At 44.6% G+C, this 19,342-nt stretch overlaps 1 protein-coding gene across 2 annotated transcripts in view; it reads left to right on the top strand.

Annotated features, from left to right (window-relative positions):
* hapln1b (hyaluronan and proteoglycan link protein 1b) overlaps positions 1 to 18,841 on the top strand; it is a 31,708-nt gene extending 12,867 nt beyond the window's left edge. Inside the window, exons 1-6 of one of the 2 annotated variants that reach the window (XM_065004716.1) lie at positions 5,002 to 5,091; positions 11,762 to 11,893; positions 14,606 to 14,769; positions 17,060 to 17,258; positions 17,842 to 18,144; positions 18,236 to 18,841. In XM_065004716.1, coding sequence (XP_064860788.1) covers positions 11,791 to 11,893; positions 14,606 to 14,769; positions 17,060 to 17,258; positions 17,842 to 18,144; positions 18,236 to 18,525 — 1,059 coding nt within the window. In that variant the 5' untranslated portion in view covers positions 5,002 to 5,091; positions 11,762 to 11,790 and the 3' untranslated portion in view covers positions 18,526 to 18,841. Of the gene's footprint in view, positions 1 to 5,001; positions 5,092 to 11,761; positions 11,894 to 14,605; positions 14,770 to 17,059; positions 17,259 to 17,841; positions 18,145 to 18,235 lie in introns of those variants that run through there. The other variant, XM_029688984.2, reaches the window with a different exon arrangement.
* The last annotated feature ends 501 nt before the right edge of the window (positions 18,842 to 19,342 follow it).

Raw genomic sequence — 19,342 nt, 5'->3', positions numbered from 1 at the left:
AATAAGCATGAAATGTTACCCGTGCATTTACTTCCTATAAAGCTTATCTTCACCTTCTCTGTCCCTACACACTCGCTGCCAAGAGCTCGTCTGGGCTGCTGTGAGGCTGCTACATGTAAACAAATGTAATATGACGATTAGCTGTGATTGGGGATTGTTAGTGGAGTTGAGTAACTGAGTGTTGTAACACTCAGCATGGTCACTAGGGGAGATGGAATATATATGTGTGTGTGTGTGTGTGTGTGTGTGTGTGTGTGTGTGTGTGTGTGTGTGTGTGTGTGTGTGTGTGTGTGTGTGTGTGTGTGTGTGTGTGTGTGTGTGTGTGTGTGTGTGTGTGTCCTGATGTGTAGCCAGAGAGTGCAGGGCGAGGACACCTGGGCTGTTATAGGTTCAGACAGATAGTTTCAGCTTCATAGTTATTGTCCCCTTGGACAGACACAAAGTAAGTGTTTCCTAACACTCGGTTGGGGGACAACTCTACTCACACGGCTGAAGCTAATAAATGTCCCGATGAGCAGATGCATAGTGAGCAAGAGCAGGGCTGGAACGAAAGCCCACAGGGAACACCCAGTATTTGTATTTGTCCTCCAGTAGCTCTCGATGAGGATGGTAGCCATCCCTGAAGGTAGTTCTGAAGTCTTTTGGCTTCATCCTCTCTCATTTTTTCTTACTTCCCCTGTCTTCCCCTGTCTTTCTTCCTTCCTTCCTTCCTTCCTTCCTTCCTTCCTTCCTTCCTTCCCTCCCTCTCCTCTCTCTCTCTCTCTCTCTCTCTCTCTCTCTCTCTCTCTCTCTTGTCATTCTCTGGCGTTTTTCTCTCCTTATCAGTTGATGATGTCACGAGACTAAGGAATACACTCTTAGTAAAAAAAGGTGCTGTCTAGAACCTTAAAAGGATCTTCAGCTGTCCCCATTAGAGAACCCTTTGAAGAACCCTTTATGGTTGCAGGGAGAACCCTTTTTGTTCCACGTAGAAGAGTGGGGGCTGCTGAGGGGAGAACGGCTCATAATAATGGCTGGAAACGAGCCAATGGAACGGCATCAAACAAATGGAAACCATGTGTTTGATGTAGTTGATACCATTCCACCTATTCCTCTCCAACCGTTACCATAAGCCTGTCCTCCGCAATTAAGGTGCCACCAACCTCCTGTGATATAGAACCCTTTCTACAAAGGGTTCTACCTGGAACCCAAAAGGGTTTCCTATGGGGACAGCCGTAGAACCATTTTGGAACCCTTTCTTCTAAGAGTGTAGGCTCTTTGCTGACCCTCTAGCCCCATTTATACCTGGTGCTAACATGCATCCTTAGTCCTGATCGTGTCCACATTCTGATTGGGCCCACATTTTCAGACAGGTGTAGATGATTAAAAGACACATTGTGATCTGATTGTGAACAGACCTTCCTGACCACCTCCGGAGGTAGTCAGGCATGCATTGTGTCTGAACATCTTACAAGTGTGAACAGATCTTGACAGTGAAACCATAAATCAGGGATGGGCAACTTTGATGGGTATGGGGGCCACAAAAAAAATCTGAACTAATCATGAGGGATCGCTGTTGCTCACTGGTCTGTGCACGCACATCCATAGCCACACATGCAGTCAGAGCTGGCCCAAGCTTTTTGGGGGCCCGACGTGCAATTTCCTGATATTCTACACATTTCGGCATAAGGAGAATTGATCCACAGGCCTACAAAAGGGGGGGACAGTTGCCCATCCCTGATTTAAATCATTATTATCCCGCCTTGTAATATCATTGACAGTTTGTACCATTGACTTATGGCACCAATATGTGTCTTAAAATAAATACATAATAGGTATTATTTTGAAAGATTAGCTGTCCAATAATTTCCATACAGGGAATCCGGTCCCAATGCAGACACCGTGAACGCATGTGAGACACATTTTAATACCATGTGTAGACATATTGTGTGTGTGTGTGTGTGTGTGTGTGTGTGTGTGTGTGTGTGTGTGTCCGTCACTCCTCACAGAGGCATGATGACTCATCAAAAAAATCAGCTCAGTGATGAACTGCAGGATCCCAGTCGTCTCACAGTCACAGTCCATCAGAATGTCACTATAGCTGGTTACTGTTGGGACGTGCCTGTCATTCTGCAGTCCTGGTTTAGTCTTGGTGCTGCTCGGGCAGACTCCCAAGGAGTATGTGCGCTGGGGAAGATTCCACAGAGTGTTTAACTCTAGCCAGAGAGCCTGTTTTATGCTTGGCCTAGGGAAAGGATTTGTGAGGGTTAATTGTCCTCTCTGGTACGTGTGTTTGGTCGTAAATAAGGCCGGCACTAGTCATTGGTCACTGGGTATGTCCCGGTCACCCTCTTTTCTCCTCCAACCTATAGAATGTAGCCAAGGTTGTAAGGAGCTCTGAAAGTGGACTCAGTGACATTTTGATGACGGTCATAAATGAACAGTAATGGAGGACAATCCGTCAGTCGGTGCCCAGTCATAATGTTATGTCACCGACTGGCTATCTGGTTACTCACCGCCAACCAGACATTTTGTGCCCCTTTCAGTGGCCGAGGCCACGTATGAAAACATGCAGGCACGCATACACACAAACACTGTGTTGTCCTGTTCCCCGGAGAGAGCCTGATATGTGATCTATGGCAGGAACAAGGATTCCACAAAGAAATAAGAGAAGAAACAACAATTATAATGCAAATCCACGTTATATCAATTCAAATACAGACATGTAGCAAATACACTTTTTTGACATTTTGTTTTCGTATACATTTTAATGACTCTAAATAGTTTTCCAAATCCGATTTTTAAAAAATAAGAAAAGGGGCTTTTTCTTCATAAATTTAGATTTGTGTATGAACATTTTTCCTAATAAAATAAAGAGAGTTATGACATACTCACGTTCAATTGTTGAATCAGTGTGGTAAAATAATATTTCAAACTTAGATATTTCAATGGTTGTATGCATTTTGTTGCCAAGATCAGTCCAGAACACCTCACTCTGCAAACAATGACAGAATAAGTGTTCAATAGATTCCGTTTCTAGTTCACAAAAACTGCATTCACTGGTAACGTATATATTTAGAAATCAAGCTATTACACGGATAAAATAAATGGATAATCTTAAAGGAGACCTCCTTTACTTTATTGGTTATCATACATTTGTGTGGAGTGAGCCAAGCACGGCGCCAGTTTACATCAAACGATGAAGCCCAATAAAATATTGCAGAGGGAATAGACATCCTAGACCAACAGGGATCGTGATGGCGGTCTAAATGTCTTCGACTTCACTCTCTTCAATCAGATATCAAAATTCAACTGGGTTAAAAGGTACATAAATCAATCCTCATAGTTTCCGGAATATTATACCTCATTTTGTTTTTCAGAAGCTCGGAGGGCTTCATTTCTTTTACTACCACGTCCGTATATTTGTGTGCAAATCTCCTGTGAAATTGGCGGCTTTTCACAAGCAGGCTTTAATGTGCTGGGGTTTGCTGTTTTAACACAGCTTTTCACCTCATAAATGTTTTTTATGGACTAATGGGTCGATATTACGGTAGGAATCTATTTACCAGGAGAGAATTTATGGAAATATACAACTTTGAGGTTTCAAGCAAAGCACTGACACTGTTATAAAAGCTGTACCTAGTGGGATAAAATCTTCACTTCAGAATAATGCATCTTTTGGAATATCTCCTATTGTAAGCGACATCCAGGTGAATGGCACAGGTTTACGAGATAAGAAATTCAACAATCGTTTATTAAGGGAATTATATTATTGTCTTTTCATTCTAATCCACTCAGTGAAAAACAGAAAGGACGGAAACAATGACTCCCCAAATCATATTATTGCTGGTGATGTGGGTTGCCAGACACAAAGCATGGACCCAGGGGCCAAATGGGGGGTGGAGGCTGGAGAGGGCCAAAACCAGGGGCCCATGGGGTGGAAGAGGATTGGATTGGAGGTGGGAGACCTCACAGTGTTTCTTGGACATATTTGTCTTGGAGCCCTCACTCAGTTTGCTTTAAGTCTGTGCTGGAAAGTGTTTGTGCAACCCTCCACCGATGCTCCCTAAGTGTGTGTATGTGTCCAAAAGTTAACCCAAAAGCTTTAGTCATCTCCAGTATCCTGAGTGCCTTGTGAAAGAGCTTGGCACACGTTCATTCATCAATATGGGAAAGGGGTCAACGCTTTAAAGGGATAGTTACTTTAAGGTGATTTGTGCCCAGAGTGTGGATTGCGGTCTTCCTTGGCACAGCTACTTTCAGGCAAGGGAACACACCAGTCATTTGGTCATTGGGTGAACTATCCCTTTAAATGCTAAGTTCTCGTAAAGATGACAGTGTAAACCCCCATTCTCTGTTGCATTAACCATTAGTCTGTGTGTGATTGTCATGTAGAGGTTAATAGACATGTTCCCAGAACTGTGTTCCCAAATTAGGAATGGAAATATAAAGTGAGGGCGCCAGCTGGTTTTCACTGTGATAGCCTGATTGCAATGTCTTAGCCAGACAGCCAGTGTGTGTGTGTGTGTGTGTGTGTGTGTGTGTGTGTGTGTGACAGCCTGATTTGAGTGTTTAAGTAAGAACCCTCCCGGCACTTAGATTACTGTGACATCATCTGTATACTTTATATTTGATCTTGGCAATGAGCACCTTAAGTGTGCGTTTGTGTGTGTATGTGCGTGTATGTCTCTGTCTTGCTCCCTGTCTCACCATCAGCTGTTCTTTGATATTGTATCCCGATCGTTTGTCTAACTGTTGATACATACACTCCAAGTCAAATCTCTCTCTCTTTCTGTCTTGTTCTCTCTCTGTATTTACTCTGGACTGTAATCACAGTGTGTTGCCCGTAGCTCCAATCACTTGCTTGATGTTGTAACTGAACGTGATCAGCAACTGGGAGTTGTCCTGTGTTGTTGAATCGATGCCAGGGACAGACTGACAGACATGTGAAAAGATATACAGCACCAGTCAAAACTGTGGACACGCCTACTCATTCCAGGGTTATTCTTTATTACAGACTAACCATCAAACAGGCAAAGAGTCAATACAGGTGTAAAGGTTCTCCTCTTCGTCTGAGGAAGAGTAGTCAAGATCGGACCAACACGCAGCGTGGTAAGTGTCCATGTTAATATTTTAATATAACAGAACACGAAAGAAAAACAACAACGAGAATGTAAGAAACGAAACAGTCCTGTCAGGTGAAACAACACAAAACACAAAACAACTACCCACTAACACAGGTGACACAATCGCAATCGCACTCCACACTGCACTTTCCCACCTGGACAAAAGGAACACCTATGTGAGAATGCTGTTCACTGACTACAACTCCGCGTTCAACACAATAGGACCCACAAAGCTCATCACTAAGCTAAAGACCCTGGTACTGAACCCCCCCTCTGCAACTAGATCCTGGACTTCCTGATGGGCCGTCCCCCAGGTGGTAAGGGTAGATATCAACACGGGGGCCCCTCAGGGGTGCATGCTTAGTCCCCTCCTGTACTCCCTGTTCACCCACGACTGCGTGGCTGAACACGACTCCAACACCATCATTAAGTTTGGTGATGACACAACAGTGGTAGACCTGATTACCGACAACGATGAGACAGCCTATGGGGAGGAGGTCAGAGAACTGGCAGTGTGGTGCCAGGACAACAACCCCTCTCTCAATGTGAGCAAGACAAAGGAGCTAATCATGGACTACAGGAAAAGGAGTGCCGAGCACGCACCCATTAACATCGACAGCGCTGTAGTGGAGCAGGTTGATAGTTTCAAGTTCCTTGGTGTCCACATCACCAACAAACTGTGGTCCCTAAACACCAAGACAATCGTAGAGAGGGCACGACAACACCTTTTCCCCCTCTGGAGACTGAAAAGATTTGTTATGGGTCCCCAGATGCTCAAAAAGTTCTACAGCTGCACCATTGAGAGCATACTGACCGGTTGCATCAACACCTGGTATGGCAACTGCTCTGTATCTCACCGTAAGGCACTAGAGAGGGTAGTTCGTACGGCCCAGTACATCACTGGGGCAAAACTTCCTGCCATCCAAGACCTATATACTAGGAGGTGTCAGAGGAAAGCCCAAAAAATGGTTTGACTCCAGTCATCCAAGTCATACCGCACGGCAATCGGTACCGGAGCACCAAGTCTCGGACCAAAAGGATCCTAAACAGCTTCTTCCCCCAAGCCATAAGGCTACTGAACAATTAATCAAATGGACACCCGGACTATTTACATTGACACCCCCCCTCCTCCCCATTTGTTTTTACACTGCTGCTACTCATTGTTTATTATCTATGCATAGTTAATTTAACCCCTACTTACATGGAAAAAATGACCTTGTCTAACCTGTAACCCCGCACATTGACTCGGTAACGATACCCCCTGTATATAGCCTCATTAATGTTTTTTTACTGTGTTACTTTGTATTCTTTTTTACTTTAGTTTATTTGGTTATATTTTCTTAACTCTTTCTTGAACTGCATTGTTGGTTAAGGGCTTGGCTTGTAAGTATTCAGCACATGTGACGAATAAAATTTGATTTGATTTAATTAGAAAACTATGAAATAACACATATGGAATCGTGCAGTAACCAAAAAAGTGTGAAACAAATCCAAATATATTTTATATTAAGAATCTTCAAAGTAGCTACCCTTTGCCTTGATGACAGCTTTGCACACTCTTGGCATTCTCTCAACCAGCTTCATAAGGGAATGCATTTCAATTAACAGGTATGCCTTGTTAAAAGTTCATTTGTGGATTTTCTTTCCTTCTTAATGCGTTTCAACCAATCAGTTGTGTTGTGTCAAAATAGGGATGGTATACAGAAGATAGCCCTATTTGGTAAAATACCAAGTCAAAATTATGGCAAGAACAGCTCAAATAAGCAAAGGGAAATGACAGTCCATCATTACTTTAAGATATGAGGGTCGATCAATGCAGAAAACTTCAAGAACTTTGAATGTTTCTTCAAGTCCAGTCGCAAAAACAATCAAGCGCTATGATGAAACTGGCTCTCATGAGGACCGCCACAGGAAAGGAAGACCTATAGTTAATTCTGCTGCAGAGGATAAGTTCCTTAGAGTTAACTGCACTTCAGTTTTCAGCCTAAATAAATGCTTCACAGAGTTCAAGTAATATACACATCTTAACATCAACTGTTCAGAAGAGCCTGTGTGAATCAGGCCCTCATGGTCATATTGCTGCAAAGAAACCCACTACTAAAGGACACTAATAATAAGAAAATACTTGCTTTGGGAAAGAAACACGAGTAATGGACATTAGACAGGTGGAAATCTGTCCTTTGGTCTGATGAGTCAAAATTAGAGAATTTTGGTTCCAACCACTGTGTCTTTGTGAGACACATAGTAGGTGAACGGATGATCTCTGAATGTGTGGTTCCCACCGTGAAGCATGGAGGAGGAGGTATGATGATGTGGGGGTGCTTTGCTGGTGACACTGTTTGTGATTTATTTAGAATTCAAGGCAAACTTAACCAGCATGGCTACCACAGCATTATTCAGTGATACGCCATCCCATCTGGTTTGCGCTTAGTGGGACTATAATTTTGTTTGTCAACAGTGTTGGACCGCAGAGTGAAGTAAAAGCAGCCAACAAGTGGTCAACATATGTGGGAACTCCTTCGAGACAGTTGGAAAAGCATTCCAGGTGAAGCTGGTTGAGAGAATGCCAAGAGTGTGCAAAGCTGTCATCAAGGCAAAGGGTGGCTACTTTGAAGAATCTAAAAATCTAAAATCTATTTTGATATGTTCAAGACTTTTTTGGTTACTACATGATTCCATATGTGTTATTTAATAGTTTTGATGTCTTCACTATTATTCTACAATGTAGAAAATAGTAATACATTTTTTTTTTTATTGAGTCGGTAGGTGTTTCCAAACCTTTGACTGCTACTGTATATATATATATATATATATATGCTCCACCTTTATCTATACAGGTACGTCAATTAAGACCAAATTCTTCTTCACAATGACGACCTGTCTCCCACATCCTTCTCGTATTCCACTACAGCTGTATCTGTTCACTGTCAGTCCTTTCTTCAACAAACATAACATCATGGTCTTAGTTGTCAATAGTTCCATCAGAGACACTTAGACTCTTCATAAGATAATTCACGACCCAGCTCCATCATCACAGCATCACAGCTGATTAGCATCCACACACACAGTTTGTTTTACTATCCTTATGGAGACCAAAACATTTATTCCCGTAAGAAAATACAGATTTTCCATAACCCCTAAACCTAACCCTAAACCCCTAACCCTAAAACTAAACCAAACCAGGACTTCTGGCCCCCACAAGGATAGTGAAACCAAACCATACCACACACACACACACCTGGCCCGTAAAACACTCCTGCCTGTTTACACTCCACACAGATGGGCCAATGGAATGTCTTTACCGGTCACATCAGGTATTGTGACAAACACACATGCCGTGTGTGTGTGCGTATATGTGTGAGTGTTTGAGTTCCCAGGGTTATAGGCTGTGATTGGGAACAGAGGCGATTGCATGCACATACACACCTGTTCCCTTCTTTGAGGACTGTGTGTTTAATCTACAGTAGCCGTGTAAAAGGCTGGTCAATGTGGCGTGTCTGACTGATACTAAACCTCTGCATCCCTTATACTGCTGCAGAGCTGTTCTTTCTCTCTCTTTGCCCCTCTATATCTCCCCCCTTTCTCTCTTTATATCTCCCCACTCCCTCTCCTCCCCTTTCTCTCTCTATATCTCCCCACTCCCTCTCATCCCCTTTCTCTCTCTCTCCCCACTCCCTCTCTATATCTCCCCACTCCCTCTCCTCCCCTTTCTCTCTCTATATCTCCCCACTCCCTCTCATCCCCTTTCTCTCTCTCTCTCCCCACTCCCTCTCTATATCTCCCCACTCCCTCTCCTCCCCTTTCTCTATATCTCCCCATTCCCTCTCCTCCCCTTTCTCTATATCTCCCCACTCCCTCTCCTCCCCTTTCTCTCTCTCTCTCCCCACTCCCTCTCTATATCTCCCCACTCCCTCTCCTCCCCTTTCTCTCTCTCTCTCTCTCTCCCCACTCCCTCTCCCCTTTCTCTCTCTATATCTCCCCACTCCCTCTCCTCCCCTTTCTCTCTCTCTCCCCCCCACTCCCTCTCTATATCTCCCCACTCCCTCTCCTCCCCTTTCTCTCTCTCTCTCTCTCCCCACTCCCTCTCTATATCTCCCCACTCCCTCTCCTCCCCTTTCTCTCTCTCTCTCCCCCACTCCCTCTCCCCCTTTCTCTCTCTATATCTCCCCACTCCCTCCCCTCCCCTTTCTCTCTCTCTCTTCCCACTCCCTCTCTATATCTCCCCACTCCCTCTCCTCCCCTTTCTCTCTCTCTCTCTCTCCCCACTCCCTCTCTATATCTCCCCACTCCCTCTCCTCCCCTTTCTCTCTCTCTCCCCCACTCCCTCTCTATATCTCCCCACTCCCTCCCTCTCTTCCCCTTTCTCTCTCTCTCTCCCCACTCCCTCTCTATATCTCCCCACTCCCTCTCCTCCCCTTTCTCTCTCTCTCTTCCCACTCCCTCTCTATATCTCCCCACTCCCTCCCTCTCCTCCCCTTTCTTACTCTCTCTCCCCACTCCCTCTCTATATCTCCCCACTCCCTCTCCTCCCCTTTATCTCTATCTCTCCCCACTCCCTCTCTATATCTCCCCACTCCCTCCCTCTCCTCCCCTTTCTCTCTCTCTCTCCCCCCACTCCCTCTCCTCCCCTTTTCTCTCTCTCTCTCCCCACTCCCTCTCCCCCCTTTCTCTCTCTCTCTCTCTCTCTCTCTCTCTCTCCTCTCCTCTCCCTTTCTCTCTCTCTCTCTCCCTCTCTCTCTCTCCTCCCCTTTCTCTCTCTCTCTATCTCTCTCCCTCTCCTCCCCTTTCTCTCTCTCTCTCTCTCTCTCCCTCTCCTCCCCTTTCTCTCTCTCTCTCTCCCCCTTTCTCTCTCTCTCTCCCTCTCTCTCTCTCCCTCTCCTCCCCCTTTCTCTCTCTCTCTCTCTCCTCCCCCTTTCTCTCTCTCTCTCCCTCTCCTCCTCCCTCTCTCTCTCTCTCTCTCTCTCTGCTTCTCCTCCCCCTCTCTCTCTCTCTCTCTCTCTCTCTCTGCTTCTCCCCCTCTCTCTCTCCCTCTCCTCCCCTCTCTCTCTCTCCCCTCTCCCTCTCCTCCCCTTTCTCTCTCTCTCTCTCTCTCCTCCCTCTCCTCCCCCTCTCTCTCTCTCTCTCTCCCTCTCTCTCTCTCCCTCTCCTCCCCCTTTCTCTCTCTCTCTCTCTCCCTCTCTCTCTCTCCCTCTCCTCCCCCTCTCTCTCTCTCTCCCCTCTCCTCCCCCTCTCTCTCTCTCTCTCTCTAAGTTACTTTACACTTCATTTCTCTCTCCTGCAGAGGAGAACTCAGTTGAGGAGATTCTCTCGCTGTTTCTCTCTCTCCTTCCCTGAGGAAAGGACATCTCGTCATCTCTCTCTCTCTCTCTCTCTCTCCCACTCCCTCTCTCTCTCTCTCTCTCTCTTATCACTCCCCACATCCTGGTCTGCTTAATTGCTATTTTCAGGCTGGGAGGGGGATGAGGGTGGTGTGCGTTCGTGCGTTAGTGCATACTGTATCAGTGTGTGTGTGTGTGTGTGTGCTCTGCAGAGTAGTGTTCTGCTGACTGCAGAAGCCCTACCTGGCAGTGTCAGCCAGTGCGTCAGCACTAGGGGATGGAGGGAGTGAATGAAGGGAAAAAAAATAATTGAGGATCAATCAGAGTGACTGCGGAGAACCCCCACACCACTCACCACATACCGCTCTCACACACACACTGCTCACACACACACCGCTCACACACTGTGTGTTTTTGCATGGCTGTGCTCACACACACTCTTTAGGAGTAGGGGAAGGAGTGTGCGTATACTCTGTACGTTGAGATGGTGAGTCCTCCTATTCTCATTTTGGGATGTGTGTGTGCGTGTGCGTGTGTGTGTGTGGACAGGGCTGAAGATGGATAATGTGTGAGGGCGCTGGTGAGAAAAGTGTGTTTGGCAAAGTTTCCCCTCCGGCTGGCTCCCTGGGACGCGATATGATCCTCTCTCTGTGTGTGTAGTACTCTGTGTGTGTAGTACTCTGTGTGTGTAGTACTCTGTGTGTGTAGTACTCTGTGTGTACTCGCTCTTCTTCTTCACTGTTCTACGGGAACAGGTACTCTGGCTCTGTGGACATGCACTGTGCGGTTGGGATTAGTGATATGGAGAGGGATTATGTGAGATGCATGTTTTCAGGAATAGGTTATGTCGATGATGATTGTGATAGAGGGATGATGACATTGATAAGAGTGTAATAGTGAGAATAATGCCAATGATGATAACGATAAGGATTGAGGTGATGAGTGGTAATGACATTGACGATGGTAATTGAGGATAATGACTTTCTGTAGTTATCATGATGATGACGGTGAGAATAACTAGTTTCGCTTACTCATGCCGTGCTATAAATCTTTCTGCTACTGCCCTATATATCTCTGGTGTGTGTGTGTGTGTGGGGGGGGGTGTGCTTGCTGTGACAAGGACACAGAGAGTGCTGCATTCCTATTGCAATCAGACTGCTCCAGAGGGAACCTACAGCACTGCAGATATATATTCTGTACAGAGGGATGTTCTCAGGTCACACACACGCACTTGCACACACACACACACGGACGACACACGGCAGGCACACACTTTACGGAGGCAGGTGTTTTGCTGGTGGTTAAGGATTTCCTGACCCCCCCTCTCTCTTTGTGCAGTGAGCAGACACCGGGTGTAGTGACAGAAGATGCTTCCTGCGCTGATCTGTGCCCTGGTCTCTCTGAGCTTGGCCGACAACTTTGACACGGCATACCCTGAACTGGAGCACTACAGAACCATCTATGTACAAGGTAGACGCCTGCGGGTGTTGGTGTATGTAATGATAGTCTATGATAGTCTAGCACCTCTAGTTGAAAGTCACTCTGGATAAGAGTGTGTTACATTTACCTGTCGCTGTGTTTCGTTTATGACACACTCCTGGAATGTCTCCTGTGGTTTCATAGTATCATCTTATCTCTGTGTGTGTGTGCGTGTGTGTTTGTGTGTGTGTGTCCTCACGCACTGCAACTGTTGAATGATATGCTATGTGGGGTCTTGTTTTCTCTGTCTGATAGCCTATCTGCTATCTCTCTTTATTTGGGCTGTAGAGGCAGATTGCAGGTCAGATATGTCCCTGTTTGTGTCATGGTTAGAAAGCAAGTGCAGTGAATGTGTATTGGCTACTGTACTCTTTCTGCAGTGACAATATAAAGGTCGGTTTTACCACACACAGTGCTATGGTAGAGTGTGGTACCAGCAGTAGTATGTCGGGTGCAGCTCACCAGATAAAGCAGTATACTGTACTGTGTGTGTGGTAAGCAGTTCTGTTGAACTTTTGTGTAGAAATTAGCTTCAGCATCGATCGTAGTTTCAGGAGGCAGATTCACTGAGTTGGCTGGAGAGAGGAAGTGCTAACTCACTCCTCACTCCTATAGTCAGTATAGTACTGCTATAGGATCAATGTACCCTCAGTCAGTCAGTGCACCATTGGTTCCTAACAGGGACGTACAGATGTAGGATCTTAATTTGATCCCTGTTTTATTGCTGAGAGTAGTGCATTCAAGGTTTAAGAAGTGAGTGTATTCAAGATTTAAAAAGTTTTCTAAGGTTCTCAATTTCCACTTTAAAATGTCAGACTTGATTTGCCCTAACAAAACAATGTATTAGCCACTAGAATTCTGATTTGAGGATCATATTACAGAGGATGGTCACAGCAGAGGGGTCTGGTCTTTAAACCGACCCCTCAACCATTATGTGCTGGATCAATTATATTGAAGTACTGTAGAAACCAATCATCGTTTTTGATGAAATGCACAGTCAAGCTGTATTAGAGAAAACCCTGCAACCAGATTCTGTTTAAAGGGGGTGGGGGTGTTTGGAGCAACAAGCTCTCACAGTCCCACTGCAAAATTAGACGCCTGTCCGCGTCCTCCAAACGTACAATTCCGAAGTGTTTTTGTTGCTCCTGCTTCTCTGTAACATTCATCCTGCTGCTCTGTATCGTTCCATTTTTCCAAACATCAAACATTTCGAAGTTAAGGGTTAAGTTCAGGCACTCACTGCGAATGGTTCGGCAAAGGCTAAGGTTTGGGATTGGGTTCAAACATTACGTTTAGGCACCCATTCCGAAGGGTTAACCTTTGGGATTGGGTTCAAACATTACGTTTAGGCACCCATTCCGAAGGGTTAACCTTTGGGATTGGGTTCAAACATTACGTTTAGGCACCCATTCCGAAGGGTTAACCTTTGGGATTGGGTTAAAACATTACGTTTAGGCACCCATTCCGAAGGGTTAACCTTTGGGATTGGGTTCAAACATTACGTTTAGGCACCCATTCCGAAGGGTTAACCTTTGGGATTGGGTTAAAACATTACGTTTAGGCACCCATTCCGAAGGGTTAACCTTTGGGATTGGGTTCAAACATTACGTTTAGGCACCCATTCCGAAGGGTTAACCTTTGGGATTGGGTTCAAACATTACGTTTAGGCACCCATTCCGAAGGGTTAACCTTTGGGATTGGGTTCAAACATTACGTTTAGGCACCCATTCGAAGGGTTAACCTTTGGGATTGGGTTAAAACATTACGTTTAGGCACCCATTCCGAAGGGTTAACCTTTGGGATTGGGTTCAAACATTACGTTTAGGCACCCATTCCGAAGGGTTAACCTTTGGGATTGGGTTAAAACAAACATGTAAAACTAGTTTCCACAACTGGGATCAAACACCCAACCTTCTGAGCCAGAAGTCACCTATCCACCACCCTAATCCACAACACCCTACTTGATGGTACTAACGTTCACTGTTGCCCCTAGTGGCCTGTTTATCAAGGCATTTCCCGACATGTCCAATTTCGACGTTGGAGTGGTTTTTATACCTGGTGTAGGAAACCGATTTGTTTGCATGTGGATGGAAATACATGTTAGTGAGACTCTTAGCATAATGTTGTTCTGTGTGGTTGACTGGCAGTAGTTCATATTATTATTATATCTATAAACATCATAATAAACACGTTATTATCTCAGACAGATTTTTGGAACCTGATATTTGACTACAGGGGTTCTCCTAATACTCTGGTCACTTACATTAAATCAGCATTACACAACATGCTACATTATAATATATATTTTAAAAATACAATGTAGAACTATATTGTTTAAATCGAAAATGACAACAACATGGTTTTTGTGACAGGGCTGAACAACAGGGATGTTGTAATTCACTTGGGATAAAATAGATGGGAACTATTTAGCAATTGAGCAAGCCTCTGCTTCCAAGCCCAGATCTTGCTAATCGATTTCATATGGCATAACGTGATAACAAACAGGTTAAATACCATTCAGAGAAAATAAAACAGCCCATTTTTTGTTAAGATAGAGAGAACCAAACAATGGGTTAGTGTTGTTGTTGAAGTTAGGAATAGAGAGTGAGAGAGATACTGTATGAGAGAGAAAAAAATAGAGAAATGTACAAAGAGAGAACCACCCCTGTATTACTAATGGTTTAACCCATTCCTTTATTTCAGAGAATGGCCCTCAGCTCTCTGTGGTGACGGAGCAGTCCAAGGTGGTGTCGAGGCGGGGGGGTAATGCCACCCTGCCCTGTAAATTCCACAGGGATGCGTCACTGCCGGCCAACCCCAAACTGAGGATCAAATGGACTAAGCTGACCTCAGACTACCTCAAAGAGGTGTGTTTACACTTGAACCAATGTCATAAAACTATAATCAAAATAACTTTTCCATATAATACACAACTTTTGATCAGTCTGGTCAAAAATAGTGCACTATGTGGATTTTTTTTTAAACCTTTATTTAACTAGGCAAGTCAGTTAAAAACAAATTCTTATTTTCAATGACGGCCTAGGAACAGCAGGTTAACTGACTTGTTCAGGGGCAGAACGACAGATTTTTACCTTGTCAGCTCGGGGATTCGATCTTGCAAACTTCCTGCTACTAGTCCAATGCTCTAACCACTAGGCTACCTGCCGCTCTACAATAGCCTATATTATAAAAGAGACTAGGACAGGGGTAGGCAACTAGATTCAGCCAGAGGCTGATGTTAGTCGGTTGATGGTCGGAGGTCCGGAAGATAATTATAATAATTTGTACACTGCAAATTGACCACAGCTACGCCCAAAAAGAGATTGTATTTGAAAATAAAAACATTTTTTTTAAGACACAAGCAATTTTTTTTCTGGTAGTACTTGTGAACATATTTCCTAAAATAAACGTTTTTACTGAATTTCTGGTGATTTTACTGTCTTTTCTGCCAGAAAATGGAATTGCCCCCCAAAATATAGAGTACCAGTCAAGTTTGGACACACCTACTCACTCAAGTAGTTTTTCTTTCTTTCTTTTTTACTATTTTCTACATTGTAGAATAGTAGTGAAGGCATTAAAACTATGAAATAACATATGGAATCATGTAGTAACCAAAAAAGTGTTAAACAAATCAAAATCTATTTGATATTTGAGATTCCTTATTACATCTTCAGCACCACTCCAACATCAACATATGTGAAACTTGCGCTTTTCTAGGTTTTGTAGTAAAACAGATAGAAACGTATTTCCTCTAATGACGTCATCAGTTTGCATCATGTGATTTTAACCAATTATGAGTAGGCATCTCTAATGTCTACTAATTGGTTGATGATGACATTATAAAACCCCATCTTCCTCTATCGTTTTTTTCACTAAAAACTAAAGAGTACCCATAGGAGTGTCATTCCACCAGTGTGATGCATTTTGAATGTAACTTATTTACATTTTATCATAAAGAGCACAAATGTTCAACTACATAAAACACTTAATTTTTCCATCTCAAGAGGTTAAATAAAAAACATTATTATAGTAAGTGCCCATAAGTGCCAAATAAAGTAACAGGGTTGACCGTAACAGGGTTGGACGTAACAGGGTTGACCGTAACAGGGTTGGACGTAACAGGGTTGACCGTAACAGGGTTGGCCGTAACAGGGTTGACCGTAACAGGGTTGACCGTAACAGGGTTGACCGTAACAGGGTTGACCGTAACAGGGTTGGACGTAACAGGGTTGACCGTAACAGGGTTGGATGTAACAGGGTTGACCGTAACAGGGTTGACCGTAACAGGGTTGGCCGTAACAGGGTTGACCGTAACAGGGTTGACCGTAACAGGGTTGGACGTAACAGGGTTGGACGTAACAGGGTTGACCGTACAAGGGTTGGCCGTAACGGGGTTGACGATTTCATTTGAAATCAGCCATAAATCCCCTTGTGATGGCGAATGGAAGTTTTTGTGTGCAACAAGGAGGTGCAATTGAATGGAAGCTTCACAACAACAACAAAAACCCATTTCTATCCCGTCTATCAACAGGTAACAGGGTTGAAGTGTTACTCTTGTCCCAATCCATTTTCCATAAAACAAAGAACTGAAAATGGCAAAAAAGAGATGCCCAGCTCACCTGCTTTTACACTACGATCTGACTATTAGATGTTCAATGTTCCTTTAAGAACAAAAAATATTTCAAAAGGAATCTTTTCACTATATTAAAACGAGAGTTCAGTTCACGTAACAGGATTGACCTTAAAATGAGGGACAGATGTCAAATGTAGACTAATCACATGAAATAGATCATCGTCTTCAAAATGGACTTTGTCAAAGCAACAAAATAACCAGGGCTTCACAACTATGGTGAAAACTTGGGAGACATTTTGAAGGTAGGTGGTTTCAAATCTATTCTAGGAGTCACACAGGGTGCAAGGAGGGACATGTCAAAATGCTGAATTATTCATATTGAAAATCTGATTGATTGAACTCCCCCATGGTTTCTATATTAAGGGGAACTTCATTTCATGTGACAGGCTTTTACAATTCAAAATTGGTGCACAATTTCTACTTAATATATCAAAGAGATGCAAAAGGCCCTCATTTCGTGGAACAACCGCGGAACTAACTGATGCCATCGCTGACAAATCCTCCTTCTTCTTCTTGTTTTCCAGGTGGATGTCTTCGTTGCCATGGGTTTCCACAAGCGGAGCTACGGACGTTTCCACGGGCGCGTCTACCTACAGGCCTCGGCCCCCACGGATGCGTCGTTGGTCATCACAGAACTCACACTGGAGGACTATGGGAGATATAAGTGTGAGGTCATCGACGGGTTGGAAGATGGAACAGGCGTGGTGTCCCTGGACCTGCAAGGTAGCACACACTTTAACACACGCAGACACACAATTTCACAGTGTGCGTGTCCTCACCGCAGTCTGTCGACACAACAGCTAGTATTCAACATGGACTCTGTTTGACAAAGTTTTTGAGAGAACCGTCCTTTGGTAAAGTCTATTTACTGTGTAGCAGCCTGTCCTTGTCTAAATGGCCCAGGGTTCTGGCTATATATAGCACCGCGAGCTGAGACTACCCAGGAGGACTGTCAGGGGCACACACACACGTCAGGCCCGGAGTAATGGAGTTCATCATTTAGGTTTCCATTCCTGGCTCACCTCCAAGGAACAGGGTATAACGCCATGCATCACCCAGCTAGACCAGCTCCATTATATATGAGAATGATCAACTATCACTGCCACCATCAATCTGGAGCTACAGCTACCCACACACATAACAATGGACTCGAAATTGTAGGATTTGAGCAAATGCTATAAGCTCATGGGGTTTATCTTTTCTTACAACTTGTATAATGTTTTCCACCTGTTTAAGATGAGTACATGAAACCCCAAAGCAAATGGATGTTTTATGATGTCCCGTCTCTCCTCCCTCTCTCTCCCAGGTATCGTCTACCCATACTTCCCTCGGCTGGGTCGTTATAACCTGAACTTCTTTGATGCCGAGCGGGCGTGTCGCGAGCAGGACTCCATCGTGGCGTCGTTTGACCAGCTGTACGAGGCGTGGCGTGGGGGTTTAGACTGGTGCAACGCTGGGTGGCTGAGTGACGGATCCGTCCAGTACCCCATCACCACCCCCAGGGAGCCCTGTGGGGGCAAGAACACTGTCCCCGGGGTACGCAACTACGGCCTCAGAGACAAGGAGAAGAACAGATACGACGTGTTCTGTTTCACCTCCAACTACAAAGGTGTGTGTGTGTGTGTGTGTGTGTGTGTGTGTGGGGAGGGGGGGTTGTGTGTACATGTGTATCTAACCCTCTCCCTCCCTCCTTCTCTTAGGGCGGTTCTACTATTTGATCCACCCCTCCAAGCTTACATATGACGAGGCTGTGGTTGCGTGTCAGAAGGACGGAGCTCAGATTGCCAAGGTGGGCCAGATGTATGCCGCCTGGAAGCTATTGGGCTACGACCGCTGTGACGCCGGCTGGTTGGCTGACGGGAGCGTCCGTTACCCCATCACCCGCCCCCGTAGGCGCTGCAGCCCAACAGAAGCTGCCGTGAGGTTCAACGGCTACCCCGACAAGAAACACAAGCTGTACGGAGTCTACTGCTTCAAGGGCCACAACTGAGAACCCCAATACTCTCACACACACACACTCACACACACTAGAGAAGCTAATACATTTACAGAGAGTAGGATGGAGAGGGAGACGGGAAGAGGAGTTAAGAGAGAGGGAGGTCATATAGGAGAAGTTACTGATATAAAAAAATGTAAAGAAAACATTCAAACTGTGATATTTTCTTTTTAGATACAGTAAAACGAGAGGTGTGAGAGTCATTTTAGCAAACCATGTTTTTTTTGTAATCTGGGACCTGATAGTGTATGGGGGGGGGATATGTTCTTTAATCGGTTATTTCTACGTAGGAACAGAAAGGGAGGATGGATTTGGGTAAAGGGTTGGTGGGAGGGAAGGGAAGGGAAGGGGAGGGGAGGGAGGGAATGGTGGTGGAGAAACAAATGATGTCACATTGTCCCAAAGTGACATTGTAAGTGGACGAGGCATACCATAGCTTGAAGGAAGTCCTTGGACTGAGAACAACCTAGTAAAGCGTCTGACAACTGAACTGATACCTTTTCTGTTCAATTAAACCCAGGACAACAAAAGAGCAACAATGTTCACACAAACACAAAAAGCAAAGATAGCGTAGCTCAAGCTATTATTATTATGTTATAGAATGCAACTACAGCACAATGAAAATCCAGTCTGCTGTCCATCTTTGCAGGGTGCTACAACAGTGTCATGTACTTCACCATCATTTTGACTAGTTTATTTAATAATGTGTGGACCAAACATCATTCTCATCATAGAAATGGATAAAAAAAAAGGAGAAGCCAACCATTACCATTGTTCAGTTTATTTTTTACTATGAATATGTAGAATGTGA

This window comes from Oncorhynchus nerka, linkage group LG19 (genome assembly GCF_034236695.1).
Source record: "Oncorhynchus nerka isolate Pitt River linkage group LG19, Oner_Uvic_2.0, whole genome shotgun sequence".
Taxonomy (NCBI): domain Eukaryota; kingdom Metazoa; phylum Chordata; class Actinopteri; order Salmoniformes; family Salmonidae; genus Oncorhynchus; species Oncorhynchus nerka.
The sequence above is the reverse complement of the archived record's forward strand: the minus strand, read 5'-3'. Positions and strand labels throughout refer to the sequence as shown.